Source organism: Bipolaris maydis (genome assembly GCF_028858645.1).
Source record: "Bipolaris maydis strain C4 unplaced genomic scaffold PSV08scaffold_12, whole genome shotgun sequence".
Lineage (NCBI taxonomy): Eukaryota > Fungi > Ascomycota > Dothideomycetes > Pleosporales > Pleosporaceae > Bipolaris > Bipolaris maydis.
The window spans coordinates 1131422-1150325 of NW_027093868.1; the positions used below are offsets into that span (position 1 = coordinate 1131422).

The following is an 18904-nucleotide window of genomic DNA, read 5'->3' on the forward strand; positions in this document are numbered from 1 at the left end:
CGGACATTGATAGAAAAAAAAACATGACCCTTGGAAGTGCAGGTCGTGGGTCTGGCGCCAGGAGGGGGGTTGCGGTGCTAACCGCTTGTGTGTTGTGGAGGTTGGGGTGAGACTGGGTTTGGATGGGAAGTTTGGCGTGAGAAATGTGTTTATTGGGGATGTGTGGGAAAGTTTGTTCTAGTGTTGGTCTTTGCAGGCGAAGGTTTTGCTTCTTCAATGCATGTATACGAGAGGAAAGTAGTTGAGGCGGAGCTACGCCGAAGCGTGCAGTTATCATGTGTGTTTGTGTGCAACCTTTTTCAAAGGTATCGAGAAATGACGTTATTTTTTTCCTTTTTTCCTTGCCAAAGCCGACTGCTTCATCTATCCCCTACAGGTCAACCATGCATCCTAGTAATAAAATGGAAGGTTTAAATCCATTCAACAAGACTTTACTGCAAGCACATCTGCACAAGTACCATCACACCACACATATGACGGGCATAACAAAGGCACTCCCCCTACGGGAAAGCAAGATTCCACGGACGGCAACACTACGGGCCAAACCCACACATACCCGGCAGATACAAATGCAAATGCATGCATCCTCTACGCCGGCCGCCTCCGCCAGCCCCAGCTCGCGGAAAGCTATTTGCCCGGCGTGCGCGCGCCGGCACGTGCTACTCCAATGCCGCCATCATCCCCCCCACCAACGGCGAGCCCGCCCATTAGTCTCCTGCACATAATTCACTTTAAACACAAGTCATGCCGCTCCCCTAAGCCCCTTCAAAACAGGGAACATCCCCCCAGCGGACACGCCCTGGCTACGCGATACCTACATGGGCCAAGGGTCCGATGTGCGCATTGCATATCCACCTTGCTGGCGGAGGGACCTCGCCGTACGGGCCAATGGCTGTGTGACAACGCCGAGGGTGGGTGCAGGAGAGAGGCGAGGCCAAGAGGAATACGGGGCTGTTCATGGATGATGCCTTGAGGCTCACAGCGATCGATGGGGAGTGTGGAAAATTGCTTGATAGGGAAATATTGGGTGAGTGGGAGAGAGAAGGTGGAGCGAGAATGTCGTAAGTAAAAGAACGATGAGTCGCAATGATTCGTTCGTTCACTGGAGAGTTATTTTTTGATGCACTGATTTGGGAAGAGGGGATGTATATGTGGGAAACCATTGCGATTCTGAATATTTACAAGGTAAGGTAGAAGAGGTATTGCGCTTATTTGTGTCACACGTTTCTGGGACCCCGTCCTTTTTTCCAACAAACACTACTGTTGCCAAATTCCGCCCATTTTCGCAACGCAACGGGAAAACCTACACGGTAGTGACGTTCTTGCCGTTGAGCACGTCCAAGAATGCCGTATAGGCGGGTTTCTTCTGGAAGTTGTCATTCCACAGCAAAGCCGAGCCCTCGCCGTTAAAAGTGCCAGGAACCCAAGAGTACTTGTCGGCAACTCCCTACAAATCTTTCGTCAGCCTTTTTTTTTTTTTAAAAAAAAACCTCCCACCAAACCGTTCTTTTCTTTCTCTCCCTTTCACCATACCCAGAGCAAATAGAAAGGCAAGGGAAAAGAAATTAGACGTACCCAAACAGTCATACCAATGCACCTCTGAACATTAATACAACTCTGCGCCACCCTCGCCCAAGCCGCTGCCGCATCCGCAAGTTTCTGGCTGTTACTTGGGTTCCTCGAGCGGATGTCCAACTCGGTGTATGCAACATCCACGTTCAAATCAGCATAGTCTTGCAGCACCTTTGTTAGGACTTGGACGCTGGGCGTGACGTCGCTAGCCGTGTTCGTAGGCTCAGACACCAAGTGGCCCTGCAGACCGACGCCATCGATTCGGACGCCCCAGGACTGGATCAGCTTGACGATGCGGAGGGCGCCGGCGTGCTTGGCGCTGCCGTACTCGAGGTTGTAGTCGTTGTAGTAGAGTTTGGCGGATGGGTCGGCGGCAGCGGCCATGCGGAAGGCGATGGGCATGTATTGTTCGCCGATGAGGCGAAGGAAGACGTTGTTGCGGTTTGTGCCGTCTTCGTTGAGGGCTGTAGGTTTTTTTTGTGAGATTTTGTCCAGACGTTCTAAGCTATCGGGGGGGTTGAAGGAAGAAAAGTTGAAAGTACCTTCGTTGACTACATCCCAGTGCGTGCACTTGCCACGGTATCGGCCCATTACCTGCTTGATGTGGTTCTCCATCACGCTCATGAGTGTGGCGTTGTTGTTGATTTGGTTGACCCAGTTTGGTAGCTGGCTGTACCAGACCAGTGTGTGGCATCGCATTTGCTTGCCATTCTGCGTGGCAAAGTTTGCAATGGCGTCGGCGTTGCCCCAGTTGAACTGGTTGCGGTTGGGCTCAGTGGCATCCCACTTCATTGCATTCTCAGGCGTGATGGAGCCGAATTCCGAGCTGCGGATGATGTTTTGCTCCGTGTTGTCGTTGCGGATGGTCAGTGAAGTGCCAATGTAAGAACGGCCTCGAGCACGGAAAGCAGCATCGAGAGCGTTGGCTGTTTGCCTGACTGAAAGAGGCGTGCTAGAGGCAACGCTGGCGAGCGCCAGAGCAGTGGTAAGAATTGAGAAATGCATCGTTGACTGAAACTCGGTGAAGTTCTGTCTGTTTGCTCCATGGGATCGTTTCCCCATTTATACAAACGTATTCACCACACATGATGGTGGGAGAAATCTCGGTTTCTCCCTCTTTCATCTACACGTTACCCGACTCGATCTGAATAACCGTCTTGTCATGAATACGAGAGTGGAGTTCCCCATATGACTGTTTTACATAACGGCGATCACAGTGCTTAGACTGGGTGTGGATACACCATGTCTGCAATCGCATTTTGCCCAGCCAGTCAGCGTGATCTGGGCCCATAAATTCCCTGAGTAAGGAGGAGAATTGAGCCAACTGTAAACATTGTCTACAACCCTTAAGATTGCCAACTATAATGCAGACCCAAAATATCGCTGTGCTGAATCCAGGGACACAATCTGGTTGGCGAAGAGGACGTTTGACACCTATCTGTTATTGGTTGGACAAATATGATTGCAGTCGTGGTGTAGGTGTGCATATATGGGGTAGTGTGTTTTGCATCGGGCAAGGCGCCACATGGGTCTTTTCGGAGATATTAAAAGATGGGTTTGAAAAACAACCGATGGGCTTGGTATCCAACTCATAGTGCGGGGAAAGGGCAAAGCTTTAGCCCTGGCTTTTAACCTCTTTACCCGTTGTTATCTGGCCCAACACCATAACCGTACGTCTGCAAGGAACCGCTATGGAAACAACAGTGAAAGGCTTGTTTGCAACCCTGCTAGCTTCTACGCCCTGGACTTCGGTTTCACCATCAGGCCTTGAAGACTGGCTACACCGCCAACAGCCTGATATTTACCGAGCTGCTTGATGTCAAAGTCGAACCGGCGGATAATCTTCATCAGTTAGCATTCGTATATGTGAGGCGTCATCTGCCTTGCAACGTACCTCTGGCAGCAATTTGTGAGACTCCAGTATTGCCACGTCTTTACCCAGGCAAACCCGTGGTCCAATACCGAATGTGAAGTTAACCGCCTCCATTTCGAAATTTCTTTGCTGGCTCTCTAGCCATCTCTCTGGTTTAAATTCATCGGCGTCTTCTCCGTAGAATTCTTTGTTTCGATGAATCGTATATGCGTAACATGTAACCTCAACGCCGCCAGGTACAAAGTGGCCGTCAATGACTTTTCCACCCTCTGGAACTTCTCTGGCAAATAGGTTTACCGCTGGAGGCCCAAGACGAAAACTCTCCTTGATGCATGCCCCGAAGTACGGGAGATGCTGTTTCATCTCGTCGTAACGGATTGGCGTGGAAAGAAGGCCCTTTGAATCAGCCGCTTCCATCTCCTCTCGTGCTCGTGCTAGGACCGAAGGGTTGCTGAGCATGTACTGAAGGGTTACACCCATTGCCGTACCCGTTGTGTCAGCTCCAGCTAGAATAAGCAGTGTGACCTGACTGAGCTTCTGGACAGGGGCCAATGGAGAACCATTCGAGAAGCGAGCTTCCAGGCAGCTGGTTATGCTTAGTCGACTGTCCTATATGCAATCTTCACATATGACTTACTGTTGCAAGAAGTCCGGCTTCCCCTGAAATTTCTCCTCGGCAATCAGCTTCTCACGAGCAGCTATCTGCCTCTCTGCTTCGCCCATGAGCCAGCCCATTCCTGCCTCGTCAGTGGTAGATGGAAGAAACAGTTTCGCCATAAGAGGAAGAGACATTATGTGTTCTCTGAGAAACCTGGTTCTTCCCAAACCTAACATGGGAAGACCCTTGCGAAAGTTTCTAATGAATTCTCTCTCATCGCGCTGGTTTTTGACGCTGCCAAAGGGCTCAGAGAATGATATCATGCTGAGAATATCAACTGCAAACTCGGTCATTTTGTCGGATAAACATATAGTGCGTTTGGCCTCGGCATGTTCATGGAGCTTGGTGATGAAGAGTGTAACGAGTTCGTCGAAGCGCGACTCCCATGCGTTCTTCAGCGGACCAATAGTCCACGGACCGTTTGACAAAGCTTTTCGCAATGCTCGGTGTTCTTCACCATCTGCAATCGTGACCAGGTTCGGGGGGCCTTTGATACGCAATGTTAGTACGTGAACTGTGTAAGATTTATACCTACACTAACCTAGAGCTCCGGATTGATAGATTCCACCCTTGCGATTCAACTGGTTGTCTCGGTAAATGTCTTTCAAGGCAGATGGCCTACAGAAGAGGAGCAAATAAGGAGATACGCGAATAGGTTGCTCCGCTGTGGGACGTTAGACCTTTGTTACCATAAGGGATCTGGGAGTCGCCTTACTTCCGTACACTTTCTCAAGATGCGCAATCCACTCAGGTTCCTTGCGAAGAACCGAGATCATGGCACCTACGATAGAGAATGAAGTTGCATACCATGGCCCATGAAACTTCGCAAGGGGATGGAGCTTTTGCATGTAGAAGATGCGCCATAGCAGTCCTGTAAAGAGTATCCCAAGTGATAAAAGGCCAAGGTTGAGCGGCTTTCCAGCGAACTCCGTCAACGCTAAGATCGCCATGATCGTTGAGATGTGGATATTTAGAGTTCAGGAGTGCCTTCAAGTACTAGCTTGGTGTTCCTGAGTTTTCTTGATGCGATCAAGAATCAAACGCAGCATGGACTTATAAGGTGCGTTACTCCTCACGTAAAAGACGCACCTACTACTTGCACATGCATATTGTGATTTGTGGAGCTGGATATCTTTTCCCCTCAAAGTGCTGATTCAGCTACGTTCTTGAGTTTCAAGGCCTGCTTCACCGATGTAGACGTCCAGCTGATAGGTCGGCCCGTGTCGTACATCGGGCATGACATACAGCAACTTGCCAAACCGGGGTACGGAGACTTTCCAAATAGGACGGTCCATGCCGTCGAGGTCCACTTCTATTTGGCCACATCGGTAAGCATGTTGAGCACTACATGCAACGTCGCTGATTTGCCGACACCATGCAGGGATTATGTGCAAAATATGTGGGAGGATCCCAAAGGCGCGCATGACGCCGGACTGGCCCGTAGCGTTGAGATGCATCCAAGACTTGGTTCTCTGTTCATTGAGCGCTTAGGGGGCCACGATGAACACACATGCATATGTATGTTGTCAGTCCTGGTGTGCGGGTATAGGATAACGACAAATGAACGAATGAGGAGGGTGTGGTAATTTGTCCTGACAGGAAACATGTGAAGCCACCATCTTGATGGAGGATCTCAAGGCTGAAATTTTGTCTTTTGATTGGTTATATCGCTGTGTGAGTGACTGGTTGTGATATGACTTGGTATCATGTGTTGCGATAAATCGTTCGCCAAGTCTTGTTCAGGCCTGTCATTCTCGGGAGGCGTCCCGAACTTTGGAGCCTATCAGTCCTTGAAGCCGAGCCGAAGCGGGTGTTGCGTCATGTCTAATGCGGACTTCTGATAACAAAAGCCAGCGTACTTGCCTAGAAGCTTATCTTGTCCTCAAACTTATCCGCAATGACCGAAATCAATCCGCTCGATGTACTAGCAATAAAGAACGTGGTATCACGTTACTGCCAAGCGCTGGACTCGAAAGACTTTGAAATGTTAGGCGAAGTGTTCTTACCAGACGTTCAAGCAAACTATCCTTTCAACAACAATATGAAAAGTGTAAACGAGGTGAAGAATGCTATCAAGAATCGGTATTCTCTAGACCCTTTTAGTGGCCGTGTATTTTGTCAGAATCTAACCGCATTACTTAGTCTTGGACCAGTCCGCACACATCATAGCCTTACAACGCAAACCATCACTTTTAGGCCTGATGCGCGCACGGCGCAAGTGGAGACATATTTCCAAGGAGTCCATGTGAGTCATGATTGAGATTCCCTCTCATAATGCCGACCTGCTGCTTTCAAAACACCTTTCACTTACAATTCTGCGTACATAGTTTGGACAGGGTCCACATGAGGGCAAGATGCTGTGCGCGTACGGCAAGTATATTGACAATGTGGTGCTGCTGAAAGCAGAAAACGACGATTGCGAGGGTAAGCCATCCTACCAAAACAAATCAGTATAAACTGAAGCATAGGCTTATAATACCCACGATCCTAGGTGTGCGTGGTGCAAGCGGAATTTGGAGAATCACGAAAAGGACGGTGACCTTTACCCAGAGGATTGGCGATGAGAAAATTATGCAGGAGCATTGATATTCATGATCGTATAGTCTTCTGTTTTCGAAAGGAAGAGCCATCATCGAGGCCCTCTTGCCTTGGTATCCTGCAAGTGAAGTAACAGTGCGCCTTGTCTCTGGTTCTTTCCATTTGCAAGCAACTTCTGATAACCACACAGAATACACTCTGTGCCTGCACCACCGTCATCGCCATCGTCAATCGCATCACAATCACACCATCTTTTAATACATACTACATCATAGTCTTACTAACATCGATATCATGGCTCCTAAGGCACACCCGCTACCATTCAAACCTGTCAGTGCAGGAAAAGCGAACTTCGAAGGGCAGAGAGCTGCCATTCGACAGAACATCGAGATATTTAAAACCAGGGAGGATCATCCCTGCAGGATTTTTAAATATCTCGTGGCGGAACTCTATGCCCGAAGTGAACGCCAGGGAGAAGACGACATCACAGAAGAGCAACATGATATTGTGGAAAGACTCAGAAGCAATTCCAATGATTTCAATTTGCTCTATGGTGGAGACAGCGATTTCGAAAATGAAAGCGATCAGATGTTTGATGTCGAGGACGAAGCGTATCTGATATCGCAAAGAGACGAGATCATTAAACAAGTCATAGAACAGCTTGATCAACCTATAGTCATGCGCGACGATGTCGAAGCATCATCCTCCCCGGAATCGACTATCCTTGAAAAGGCGAGAATTCTGGACCCAACAGAAAGCTTCGCGGCGCAATATACGGAGGACGAAATCAGTATCATACGTGGTCTTGCAGATTTGACCGGTGCACCATATCATCGAGCTGAGCAGTGTTTATCTGCAGCCCACTGGGATTTGGAACTCGCTCTATCATACCTTGAGGAAGACCGACCCGCTTCGAGTGCTGGAGGCCTCACAAAAGATCAAAGTGATCGTTTGATCACATTCATTCAGGATAGGCCCGTACAGCATGTATCGGTGGGATCGAGTGATGGCGCGAAAAGACGGGCTCTAGGACCGCAGGAGAGCGTCAACTTGTTCACGGCACTTTTTATCAAGTTACAGCAGGCCAAAGATCAAAGGCCCACTGCAAATAGACGAACCGAGGAGTTTGAATGTGCTGGCATTAAAACAAGAGTAGAGGAGGTAATTGGGGAAACCGACCCAGATTCGTCACACATTGAAGCTGCATACACAGCACCCGCGAATAAGCCAAAGATCACAACGAAGCGCAAACCCAAAACGCGAAACGGCATCTCTCACACCGGCCTACCTATGAGGCTCGATGCTACAGGGAATGTCACCTCCCGCACCGGCGTCCAAGGAACACCATACCAACAATACCTCCAAATGCGACGCCGTCTCCAAATCCAACACTACGGACACGAAGCTGTTCCTTCCGAAGACCCTCATCGCGGCGTACCGACCAGAGAACGATGCCCACCACCCCTCGTACAGGAAGCGTCCAGCGACGAGGAAGACGATAATGCCATTGTTTCCGAACACGAAGACTCGGACGACGAACTCCAGGCCATCATAGAGGGACTTATAGCCGAACAACTACATGAAGCTACGAAAGAAACCGAAGCCGCGTAGACCGCGCATGTCAAGGATATCGCTAGAACCGCCAACAAAGTTTCAGTAACCGGCGATGAGGTGGACTCCGTAATTGGCGACGAGGCAGACTCAGTGGTCAGCGACCTAGAAGGAGATACCTGTGTCAACTCTCCCGCCAGCGACGATGCTGGCGAAGATCAGCATCGCACGACTCTCTCACTGAGAGACCCTTCCCAACCCAAGAAACTCTACATGAAAGTTCGATTTAACGTCGGTGGTGTCAAAAATGAACCTCGCACGACCTCCGCACTAAGAGATCCATCTCAGCCCAAGAAACTCCATATGAAAGTCCGATTTAATCTCGGTGGCGGCGTCGAAATCGCGCCAGGTGAGTCGAGTGACGAGGCTGCTGCGACTGAACAAGTGGAAGAAGAAGAAGAGGAAGAGAGGGGGAGGCGTGGGATGGGGCTGGAACGGGAGACGGAGGCTGATGAGGCGGAGAAGAGGAGGAGGTTGTTTGTTTCCGATGAAGAAGATGCGTGGGACGGGACGTTTAGTGATGAGGAGTTGGATGTGGATGAGGAGGGAGAGGACGAAGAAGGTGGGGAAGAGGGTGAAAGCGAGGGACAAGGAGCTGAGGAGAAAGATGGCAAAGGAGATGTAGGCGAAGAGAGGGAAGATCAGGGCAGGGTGGATGAGTTGATGGACGATTGAGTGAGATGTGTCGGAGACGTGGTCAGTGATAGTCTTGGGACATCCATTGAGCGAATCTGGGTAATCTTTCTAGACGCGAAATCAAAGGGTTTCATATGAGCATGCATATTCGTCTGACACACTGCCTTTTCATATTCACAACAATCACCATGACAACGGTCCAAAGCACTGGTGCCATTAATAGAGACAGAAAGAGGAAGCTGTATTTGCAAATAATGCACGGGTATTGACTACATATCGGTAGTGAATCGTTAAGAAAGAATCTATATAGGAGGAGACCGCGCCAGTAATGTAAGTATGTTTGAAACAAGAGCCATAGGATGAGACTCTGATTGCGTCTCGTCTGTCGTTGTAATATTATTCACTTCCTCAACCTGAGGGCACATTTTTGTGTATAGTGAAATCCATTCTTACACGCAAGTCGTCTCTCAACATAACCCTTTATTCGCTGTCCATAAACTCAACCATGACACTTGCGCCCTTGAGACCGGCAGCTTCGACCGTTTCGTCTAGATGCTCGATGAGGTTCTTGCCCATGAAGGAAAGATCAAACTCGGCGCCTTGCTTGCCTTCCCAGGGCACATCAGACTTGATCCACTCGTACACGCGGCGGACAGGATCTGCGAGGTTGAATCGGCGGACAATAGGTCGGCCCGATGGGCCTCGGAACTGAATGCGCGTGGTTACCTTTGGATCGGTAACCGTGGGCTCAGTGTGAGGAGCCTGTGCGGAAATAGCAGCAAAAGCTGGATTTGACGGAGCAGCCTCTGGCTCTGGTTCTGGCGCGGCTTCTTCAGCTTTGCCCTTGCCCTTGATGTTGTCGGTCGATTTGGTGAGAGCATCAGGGTCGTCTTCCTGTGGGCCTTTGCCATTCTCCAAGCTGTTTTGCAGTGCCATCTCCAACATCTCCTCCTCGGTCATACGGTTAACGTCCTTTTTCTTCGACTCTGACTTTCGCTTCGCCACCGGGTTCTTTGCGTTGACGTTCAAGCTGTAGCGGTCGAGGAATTCGTGGAGCTGGGCGTGGAACTCGACGGCCTCGGGTATCGGTGGGCCTGACCATACTTTGACCTGTTCGCCAGTTCGAGGGTCGACAATAGCGATGTGTGGGTAAGCGTCTGAGCTGTCGCGAGCGTGGAAGTAGTAGTTCATATACTGTTGTCCACGCTGATCGTCCTTTGCGTACTGCAAGAAGATGAAGTTCTCGCGGACAGTGGCTTTGATGTCTTCGTTCTTCCAGATGTCTCTGTTTAGGCGCTGGCAATCGAAGATTGCTGGGTCTTGGATATTCACAAGCAGCCACTTCTCCTCATCCTTTCCCATGTCGCGTGCCTTCTCCCATGATCCTTGATACATTATTTCAAACGGTGGCCGGAATAGCTCCGCGAGCATATTCATCTTAGAAGACTGCTCGGACGCACCTCCCGTTGCGGTCGCAAGCTCTCGTCGCCGCGTGCTCGAATCTGTGGTAGTGTCCCAAACGTTCGTGTGGGTTGTGTGTTGGTTGAAGATGCCGGCGCGGCCTAAATTTGAATGGGTCAGTCAATTGTAAAAGTGGCATGTGAGAAGTGCTACATACCAGTTCGACGGCGAGCCAGCTGTTCTTGCACTAGAGCATCTATGTCCTCCTCTTCGTCGGCAGGGCCCCAATTGGAACCAGGGCCAACCAGAGTCTCTGTTGTCCGTTGCATAGGCGCGCGAACTTCGTCGACGCCAGCTCCTCCAGGTCCACCACCGCCGTACATCTCCTCTTGTAACCGCCGCGCCATGGCTTCATCGTCCTCGACACCAGGTTGGCTTCGTGCAGGCGGGTTTGCTCCCGACGGAGCGGCATCAAATTCCATGTCATCGTCGGAATCGATATTTATGGGATTCTGGGCAGTGGCGGCTGGTGCAGGTTGTGATGGTGCGGAGGGAGTGAAGTCAAGCCCTGGAGCATCGAAGAACAGTTGTATAGCCTGTTCAAAGTTGCCATCTGTCAATCGCAGATACTGCGCGGCCTTCTCAGGGTCACACGAAGTGATGCTGCAGAAATTGAGCACAGATTCCTCATCCATCTTGGGCGCTTGTTTGCGTTTTGCTCGCCAGTGATTACGCCGAACGAGAAGTACTGGGCGTAGGGCCGTGTGTTTGAGCGACTGGCGCAAGGAACGAAAGGCTTTACGAGTACGGAAAGCTATTCCGGGGGGACTGTCTGAGTCTGGAGTGTGAGTTTACAAAGGAGGGAGCCCAGGAATTATGTGTGGCGGTTGCGACTGCGGTGCAAGTAGAACCGTGGCGGGGCAGAGTACTATGTACCTTTGAAACTTTCCGATCAACAATAATCGGACACGCTGTACCCACGCAGAGAGGCGACGATGTACAGGTCAGGCGAAGGAGAACCTTGAGTAAGAGCGGATGCGCTGCACAAGGTGAGGTTTGCGTGTGGTGCGTGTCAATATGACTGCTGGGCGGATGGCGACAGGCGCAAGCTCGGCTTGTTTGGCTATTTTGGTACACAGAAACAGTCGCGGGGCAAAGTGTCACCGAAGGAGGCGAATTGCAGCTCCGGATGTGGTTGTAGGAGGGAATTAGAGTAGGAGACGTCGACTATGGGAGAATCACGTCGAAGACGCGGTGCGTTTGTTCACAATGAATGCAGGCAGCGGCGAGTGCGTCATTCGGGACCCCGTGCGGCAGACCCCTGTCGCCTCACTGGTGAATGTCCGACACACGACATGTGGCAATCACCGCGAATACACTACGCCCCTCTTGGCCTCTATCCCGCCGGGTCGTCCGTCTTTCTCGCCAGCCGACAGGACACGTCCTCCGTTTCTGCCTGTCGTCTTTGCCATATTTAGGCCTCTGGTTTGATCGCCAAAAAAGCCGTTTGCATCTGCAGCACCACTACCACAGGCCGACCGATTTCCAACATGGCGGCAGAGCCAACTCCAGAAGCTAAAGAGCTTTCCCTAGTGGGAAAGGTCGAGATGCGCATAGCACTCGCCAGTTCAGACAAGAAACTTGAAGACTTGCTCAAGACCTATCTTCCGCCGCTGCTGTTGAAGCTCGGGTCAGAGAGTGCCGCTGTGCGCAATAAGGTAAGAGACTTGATCATGAACACATTCTGTGGCCCCTGTTTTCCTTGGTCGCCGCTGATGGCGGTTCCCTAGGTTATTTCCATTTGCCAGCACATCAATACGCGCATCAAATCACAGTACGCATTTCTTGTTCGCCATAGTCGCCGAGATCCATCAGCTGACGCAATCCTACAGAGATATCAAGCTCCCAGTGAGCGCTCTTCTGAAACAGTACAAAGAACATGGGCATGTCGCCCTCATCCGGCATTTCGACATTCTCTACATCCAGCAGGGCATATCGCGTCTCTCCGTAGCTGAGCGGTTGGAACTTCTCCCGGTGTTACTCCAAGGTATCGCCAAGGATTATGAGAAATCCGAACAGCATGCCTCTCAACTGTTTCATCTTATTCTGCGCCTTTTGGTCCTCTTCAAATTACCTCTCCGAGGTAGTAAAGAAGACGACGAGCTGAGAGCGACCTTGGGTCTCTCCGATGACGACGCACATTTCCTCTCCAAATGGTTTGGAAAACTACTTTTGTTGACTATTGTGCGAACAAGCAATCCGCAAGATACCGCATCTTTAAAATGTCCCGGGCTTTCCTCTGAAGAATATAAGTTCCTTACACTTCAAGGAAAGCCAGACGCTTGGGACCCCAGTGCAGATGCTGGTCTCAATCTGCCTGAATCAAAAGCCTTAGTCGCGCGACTCATGGCAAGTGGGCTGTTCAACGATGACGAGAAGTTCTTACCAGCACTATTTGCATCCGCTGATACCAATTCCCGGATATCTGAGGTTGGTGAGGATACTTTGAAGCGCGTCATGCTATCCAAAGACATGGATCAAGCGGAACTTGTAGAGAGCTTGTTCGAGCTCTACTTCGGCTCTAGTTCAGCTAGCGGGTCGCTTCCTGTAAAAACACCGTTGCGCATCAAGATTTTAACTGTTCTCTCAAAGTCTGTGAAATGCACAACATACCCACGACAAATAGCAAGGATTGTTGAAGAAGGCCTTCTCTCGCCCGAGCTGAATGCGACCAACAAGACTGCTGGGAGAGAGGCCTCGAAGTTTCGCTCAGCTATATTTTCTCTTGTCAACTTTGTTGCCCGCCGTGGATCGGTATCGGATTTGTCTCAAGTTGCTGAGAGTCTTGTTGGAAATCTGAGGGCTTTCATTCAAGACCAAGGCTGGCCAACCCCAGACCGCGACCAAGATATGGAGCTTCGGGGCTACGGCTATGAAACTATTGGACTCTTGGCCAAAGCTGCCCCAGAAAAAATACTATTGGAGCCATCGCTTGATCTTCTGGAGTTTCTGTTCCGATCATTACGTGAAGATTCAGCCGGCAAAGATGTGGCGGTTAGTATAGAGGAGGCCCTTTCCTCTGTGCTCGGAGCGTTCTCTAAACCATTCGATGCTGCAATTATGCCCAGATTCAGACAAATACTGCTCCGATATGCCACTGTAGATCAAGAGAATACTCCAGCCTCGGACAAATTCACGAGAAGTACTCGCTATGTTGCCACACGTTTCGCGAATCGCTGCCTTCCCTACGCAGACGTCCTTGCACGATGGATAGACATCCTTGCTGTTAGTGGGGGTCCAAACGATCGACACGAGTTGATAGAGGAAGGAAGGCGAGGTCTTGACCCCTATTGGTTCAGAATGTCCAACACTCCGCCCGGTGAGCGCGAGCAGAACAAGTTGGTTTTTCCAGACTTTGACAAACTTGTCAACTTTATCATTGCGCAACAAGGACAGGATGTCGACGCAATGGAGATCGACCCGTCAGAAGACGCTCTTGTTCAGGTTAGATACTTCCAGCAAGAATTCCCAACTGCTCTCCCAACCGTTATCAGCTTCTGCTCTAGCGTCGCTATGCAATCTGCTTTGGTCGAGAAGGGTATAGATCAAGATATCCCGGAAGATTGGGAGAGAAAGCTTGATACACAGATGACTACAGATATGCGCGCTCGGCAAGCATTTCGTGCGTACGCGGCAAAGGACACCCATGCCCGCTGTCTGGCGGTGTTATTACGCGCCAGCTTCGACAGACTCACACGAGACGATGTTAGCGACATCGGAGATATTGGCACCACGTTTGTGCGAATACTTTCCTTGCTCCCACAGCAACATTGGGTGCAAGCAAAAGTTGTCCAAGATTTCCAGGAACTGCGACGATCGATCGTATCAAATAATCCTGCTCGACGTCTTGCTGCTGCGCACGCATACGGCCTGTTAGCGTCACACGAGAGCGCTGATCAGAATGCACTACAAAGCGAGCAAGTCACCTTCTTTGAAAAGTTGGACACTTGGAAAACAGCAATTGGTGCTGATATCAACCAAATTAGTGGCATTATCCTGGCCCTCGGCTACTACTACAGTAGGAGATTTTGGAGGGAGAACGCCGCATCACCCGTCATCACGGACGACCATCCTATCCATCAGCTGGTTCGCTCCCTGGTTGCTATCATGCAGGAATCTCGAGACGCGACATTGAGGAATGCAGCTTTTAGTTGCATCGACCAGCTTAGCCTATTTTATGTGATCACCCCCTCACTGCTTTCTAAATATGCCAAGGTCGAAGATATCGCCCAACAGATTTATGACTCTGCCAAGACGGGCACAACAAGTGCGATACTGGCATTGGGTCATTTGTCTATGATCACTGAGGAAGCCGAGCCCGGCTCTGATGATGCACCCGACTACAAATCCATACAAGATAAGATGTATGAGCTTCACGAGGTGCGTCAACCAGAGGTTCACTTCTCGGTGGGCGAGGCTTTGAGCTGTCTCGCAAGCGGTTGGGAATCGAAAGCTTTGACTGCTGAGCTAGATGTCTTGGATCCGAACCAGCCTGTAGAGCCGTGGGACGCACCTCTCAAAACGCCGTCTGGACCCAAACGGGAAAAGACGCTTGGGGTGGTACTGGAAAAGACCTTGAAGGGCTGTGTGCAGACGAAACCATCCCTCAAGAAAGCATCAGTGATATGGCTGCTGTGTCTACTCCAGTATTGCGGACACAAGTCTGAGATGCAAGGTTATCTTGGGCAATGCCAGGTCGCATTCAAAAACTGTCTCTCTGACCGCGACGAGGTTGTACAAGAGGCGGCCTCACGAGGACTTGGATTAGTCTATGAAAAGGGAGATCGACAGCTGAAGGATGACCTTGTCCGCGACTTGGTCGGTTCATTTTCAGACAACAAGTCGAAGATGGCGGGTACTGTCACAGACGACACGCAGCTCTTCGAGCCTGGCGCGTTACCCACTGGCGACGGCTCTATTACGACCTACAAAGATATCTTGAACTTGGCAGCTGAAGTCGGTGACTCGAGTTTAGTTTACCGCTTCATGTCTATGGCTTCAAATAATTCTATCTGGTCTAGTCGGGCAGCGTTTGGACGATTTGGACTAAGCAACATTTTCTCGGACTCAAGCGTCGATGGCTACCTTGCACAAAATCCTAAACTATATCCGAAGCTCTATCGATACAGGTATGAATTGTAAAGGACAACTGTGACAGATTACTGCTGACCAATCTTCAGGTTCGACCCCAATACCAATGTGCAGCGTTCAATGAACGACATTTGGAACGCCCTCGTCAAGGACTCTTCGGCAACTATAGACAAGCATTTTGATGCGATCATGGATGACCTTCTTGTCAGCATACTCACAAAAGAGTGGCGAGTTCGCCAGGCTTCTTGTGCTGCCATTGCAGATCTGGTACAAGGACGCAGCATTGACAAGGTGAGCATTCATTTCAATTGTGATGCCTACTCTAACAGTGTGTTGCAGTACGAGAAGTACCTCGATGCTATATGGGAAAAGACCTTCAAGGTCCTGGATGATATCAAAGAGACAGTCCGCGTGGCTGCAGCGTCCCTTGCTCGTGTCCTCACTGGCATTTTAACCCGCTCTTTGGAAGCCGGAGATTCATCATTGAAGTCTGCAACGGTTCAGCTTGAACGCGTAATACCTTTCCTCTTTTCAAACTCCGGCTTAGAGTCTTCAGCCGAGGAAGTTCGCCTCTTCTCCGTACATACTCTCCTTCAGATTGTGAAGAAGAGTAACGCAAAGACACTCAATCCACATGTACCTGAACTAGTTGAGCGCCTACTCGGTTTACTCAGCAGTCTGGAACCAGAAGCAGTCAACTACGTACATCTCAACGCCAGCAAATACAACCTTACAGAGCAAAAGATTGACGACATGCGCCTCGCCAGCGTACGTCAGTCGCCATTGACGGAGTCTGTAGAGCGCTGTCTCGACCTCGCAGATGCAGAGACTATGGCTGCACTGGTGCCACGCATCGAAGCTGCGATGAAGAACGCAGTCGGCCTACCATCAAAAGTCGGATGTTCGCGCATACTCGTCACGCTCGCCACACGCCATCGCTTCCTATTCAACCCCTATGCCGACGGATTCCTGAAGCTAATCCAGAAGCAAATCCACGACCGCAACGATACAGTCAGCTCATCATATGCAGCAGCAGCAGGCTACCTCGCCCGCCTAGCATCCGACAAGCAAATCCTCTCCACCTTCGCCTTTGTCAATAAACTCTACTTCGAATCTGAGGAAAACAGCGACAGAAACCGCTTACTAGCCGCAGATATCATGCGCGCCATCAGCTCCCACGCAACCGACCGCTTCAACTCTTTCGCCGCCGATTTCTTGCCCTTCATCTTCCTCGCCAAACACGACTCGGAAGAACAAATCCGCAAGAGCTTCGGCGAAACATGGGATGACCATGTTGCTGGACCCCGCGCTGTAGCCTTGTATCTAAAGGAAATCCTCGCGCTTTCAGATACGCATCTCGAAAGCAGACAGTGGGCTATCAAGCACACGGCTGCCAAGACAGTCGCAGATTGTGTGCTGCAAATTACGAATGCGGTTGGTAGTGAAAAGATTGATGCGGCAACTGCGAAGACCATCTGGCCTGTGTTGGATAAGGCGCTCAGCGGGAAGAGCTGGGACGGCAAGGAAGTCGTGCTCGAGGCTTTTGTGCGATTCGTAGAGCGTTCTGAGGCGTACTGGATGGATGCAGGGAACAAGGATATTGCGAACCAGCTCGAGAAGGTGGCGACGCGGGAGAGTAAGAGACAGGAAGGGAAGAATGAGAAGGTTGTTGCTGGGGTTTTGGAGAAGCTGAGGGGACATTTGGGGGCTTAGTAGGGTGTTGCTGATTTGCTTTTGTGAAAAAGCCTCCTTTCTTTGTTTAGAAATATATACAGCTTTCGAATCCTGGGAAAATATTTTCGTTTCAAGCCCCCTTATCCTGCTCCAATGCCTTCTCCAACGCCCGATCCGCACTCACTTCCTTCTCTGCCCCTTCAATCACACGTCTCAGCCCTTTCGCGCACGCCTCCAACTGGGCTTGCTCCTTCTCATCCAGCTGGATTGGCATCGCCCGTATAATACCCTTTCTACCTATCACTGCGGGCATGCTTAGACAACAACCTAGCTCTGGCTGATAGAATGACAGTGGGCGCACAGAACGTGAGTCAAATAAGATGTATTTGCAGATGCTAGCGGCAATGTTGCCGATTCCGAATGCGGTGCAACCTTTGGCAGCGATGATCGCACCCGCCGCACCGCGTGTGTGGGCCGAGATGCTTGCTTTGAAGTCCTCAGTCAGGGTTGAAGGAGGAAGTGCAAGAGAGAGGGGTGTTGTGCCGATTGTGGCAGAGGACCAGGCGATCTGCTTGATATTAGCATCGTCTTACGCCCCAGAATCTTTTTCTCCTCCAGATGTTCATGAGCCGATGTGAAATTGTAGAAGCCATGATAAGTGTTGATCGAATAGACTTTTCCTGTTGACAGTGGTGAAAGTAACAAGGAAGAAGAATGGAGAAAAGACTCACAAACTGACTATCCCCATGCTCCCCCAAAACATACGCATCAATACTATTCGGCGCGACCTCCGCCTTCTCCGCCAACACGCCCCTCAACCTCGCAGAGTCCAGACTCGTCCCCGTGCCCAATACCTGGCTCTCGGGCAACCCACTCATCTTCCTCGCAAAATACGTCAGTATATCCACGGGATTTGCCACAAGCAGTAAAATCGTATGCGGATTCATCGGCGCCATGGCACCGAATATGCTTTCAAGAATGTGCAAGTTGCGACTTAAGAGTGAGAGGCGCGATTCACCGGGCTTCTGCTTAGCGCCAGCGGTAATGACGACAATGTCTGCTTGCCCGGCTTCGGCGTGCGTGGCGGCACGCACGCGGACGCCGCTGCCGCCGCGGTAGGTGGCGTCGGAGAGGTCGCGGACTTGGGCTTCGAGGAGGGAGTGCTTGAGGTCTACGAGGAGGACTTCGGAGCAGATGGGTTGCAGGATGAGCGTGTAGGCAAGGGTGGAGCCTACGTCGCCGCAGCCGAGGATGGCGATTGTGGTTTTGAGTTTGGGTTGAGTCATTGTTTTATGTTCTTTCTTTCGATGCCGGGTTGTTTTTGATGATGGTGGTGGTGATGTTCTTTATTGTTTTGATGGAGTAGGATTTGGCAAGGGCCCTGGAGTGGTTGTGGGAAAAAGCAAATATGTTCTGTTTTCTAGGTCCGGTTATGGCAGGTAAAAGGGATTAAAGTAAGAAGAGTGAGTGAAAGTATGGGAATATTATATAGACTACACTTTCCATAGGTAGGCTCGGATAGTCGTCCGTTGTCCTACGTTGCCAAGAGCTAGGCATGCGAAATGTGGCGTGACGCCACCCTGCAGATGGTAGGCTCAGCCACTTAACATGCGCTTTATCCCACTGTATTAGTTGAATAACAGCATTGCATGACAAACATATTCGCCAATTGAAAATGTGTGCAGGCATTTGATGTACCGCAGATATACCGTGGCAGTAGTTTAGTAAAGTTACTATAGTTGTTCCACGGACCGCTAAGCATACTTCAAGCATACTTCATCCCTCGATAT

At 50.4% G+C, this 18904-nt stretch overlaps 7 protein-coding genes across 7 annotated transcripts; 3 read left to right on the forward strand and 4 right to left on the reverse strand.

Annotated features, from left to right (window-relative positions):
• Positions 1 to 1303: 1303 nt before the first annotated feature.
• PSV08DRAFT_379537 (glycoside hydrolase) lies at positions 1304 to 2577 on the reverse strand (the record flags this gene model as incomplete). Its single annotated transcript, XM_014224265.1, has 3 exons — positions 1304 to 1447; positions 1576 to 2036; positions 2115 to 2577. 3 exons carry the CDS (start codon positions 2575 to 2577, stop codon positions 1304 to 1306), a joined length of 1068 nt encoding a protein of 355 aa, XP_014079740.1.
• A 591-nt stretch (positions 2578 to 3168) lies between these two features.
• Positions 3169 to 5066, reverse strand: PSV08DRAFT_208056 (cytochrome P450). The gene is made up of 5 exons (XM_014224264.1): positions 4819 to 5066; positions 4645 to 4767; positions 4083 to 4590; positions 3467 to 4031; positions 3169 to 3414 (listed from the first exon to the last, which is right to left on the reverse strand). Exons 1-5 carry the CDS (start codon positions 5051 to 5053, stop codon positions 3307 to 3309), a joined length of 1539 nt encoding a protein of 512 aa, XP_014079739.1. The 5' UTR covers positions 5054 to 5066; the 3' UTR covers positions 3169 to 3306.
• Positions 5067 to 5969: 903 nt separating this feature from the next.
• PSV08DRAFT_404330 (uncharacterized protein) lies at positions 5970 to 6837 on the forward strand. Its single transcript, XM_066093681.1, has 3 exons — positions 5970 to 6348; positions 6440 to 6527; positions 6595 to 6837. The coding sequence occupies exons 1-3, from the start codon at positions 6001 to 6003 to the stop codon at positions 6687 to 6689; spliced, it is 531 nt and encodes a 176-aa protein (XP_065948614.1). The 5' UTR covers positions 5970 to 6000; the 3' UTR covers positions 6690 to 6837.
• A 98-nt stretch (positions 6838 to 6935) lies between these two features.
• Positions 6936 to 8927, forward strand: PSV08DRAFT_250349 (uncharacterized protein; the record flags this gene model as incomplete). Its single annotated transcript, XM_014224262.1, has 2 exons — positions 6936 to 8248; positions 8279 to 8927. 2 exons carry the CDS (start codon positions 6936 to 6938, stop codon positions 8925 to 8927), a joined length of 1962 nt encoding a protein of 653 aa, XP_014079737.1.
• Positions 8928 to 9122: 195 nt separating this feature from the next.
• Positions 9123 to 11198, reverse strand: PSV08DRAFT_11843 (uncharacterized protein). Its single transcript, XM_066091816.1, has 2 exons — positions 10507 to 11198; positions 9123 to 10450 (listed from the first exon to the last, which is right to left on the reverse strand). Exons 1-2 carry the CDS (start codon positions 10982 to 10984, stop codon positions 9369 to 9371), a joined length of 1560 nt encoding a protein of 519 aa, XP_065948615.1. The 5' UTR covers positions 10985 to 11198; the 3' UTR covers positions 9123 to 9368.
• Positions 11199 to 11839: 641 nt separating this feature from the next.
• PSV08DRAFT_208061 (proteasome stabiliser-domain-containing protein) lies at positions 11840 to 17489 on the forward strand (the record flags this gene model as incomplete). Its single annotated transcript, XM_014224260.2, has 5 exons — positions 11840 to 12007; positions 12080 to 12123; positions 12182 to 15478; positions 15530 to 15731; positions 15780 to 17489. The coding sequence occupies 5 exons, from the start codon at positions 11840 to 11842 to the stop codon at positions 17151 to 17153; spliced, it is 5085 nt and encodes a 1694-aa protein (XP_014079735.1). The 3' UTR covers positions 17154 to 17489.
• PSV08DRAFT_411700 (uncharacterized protein) lies at positions 17066 to 18400 on the reverse strand (the record flags this gene model as incomplete). Its single annotated transcript, XM_066093897.1, has 2 exons — positions 17066 to 17682; positions 17846 to 18400. 2 exons carry the CDS (start codon positions 18398 to 18400, stop codon positions 17245 to 17247), a joined length of 993 nt encoding a protein of 330 aa, XP_065948616.1. The 3' UTR covers positions 17066 to 17244.
• Positions 18401 to 18904: the final 504 nt, after the last annotated feature.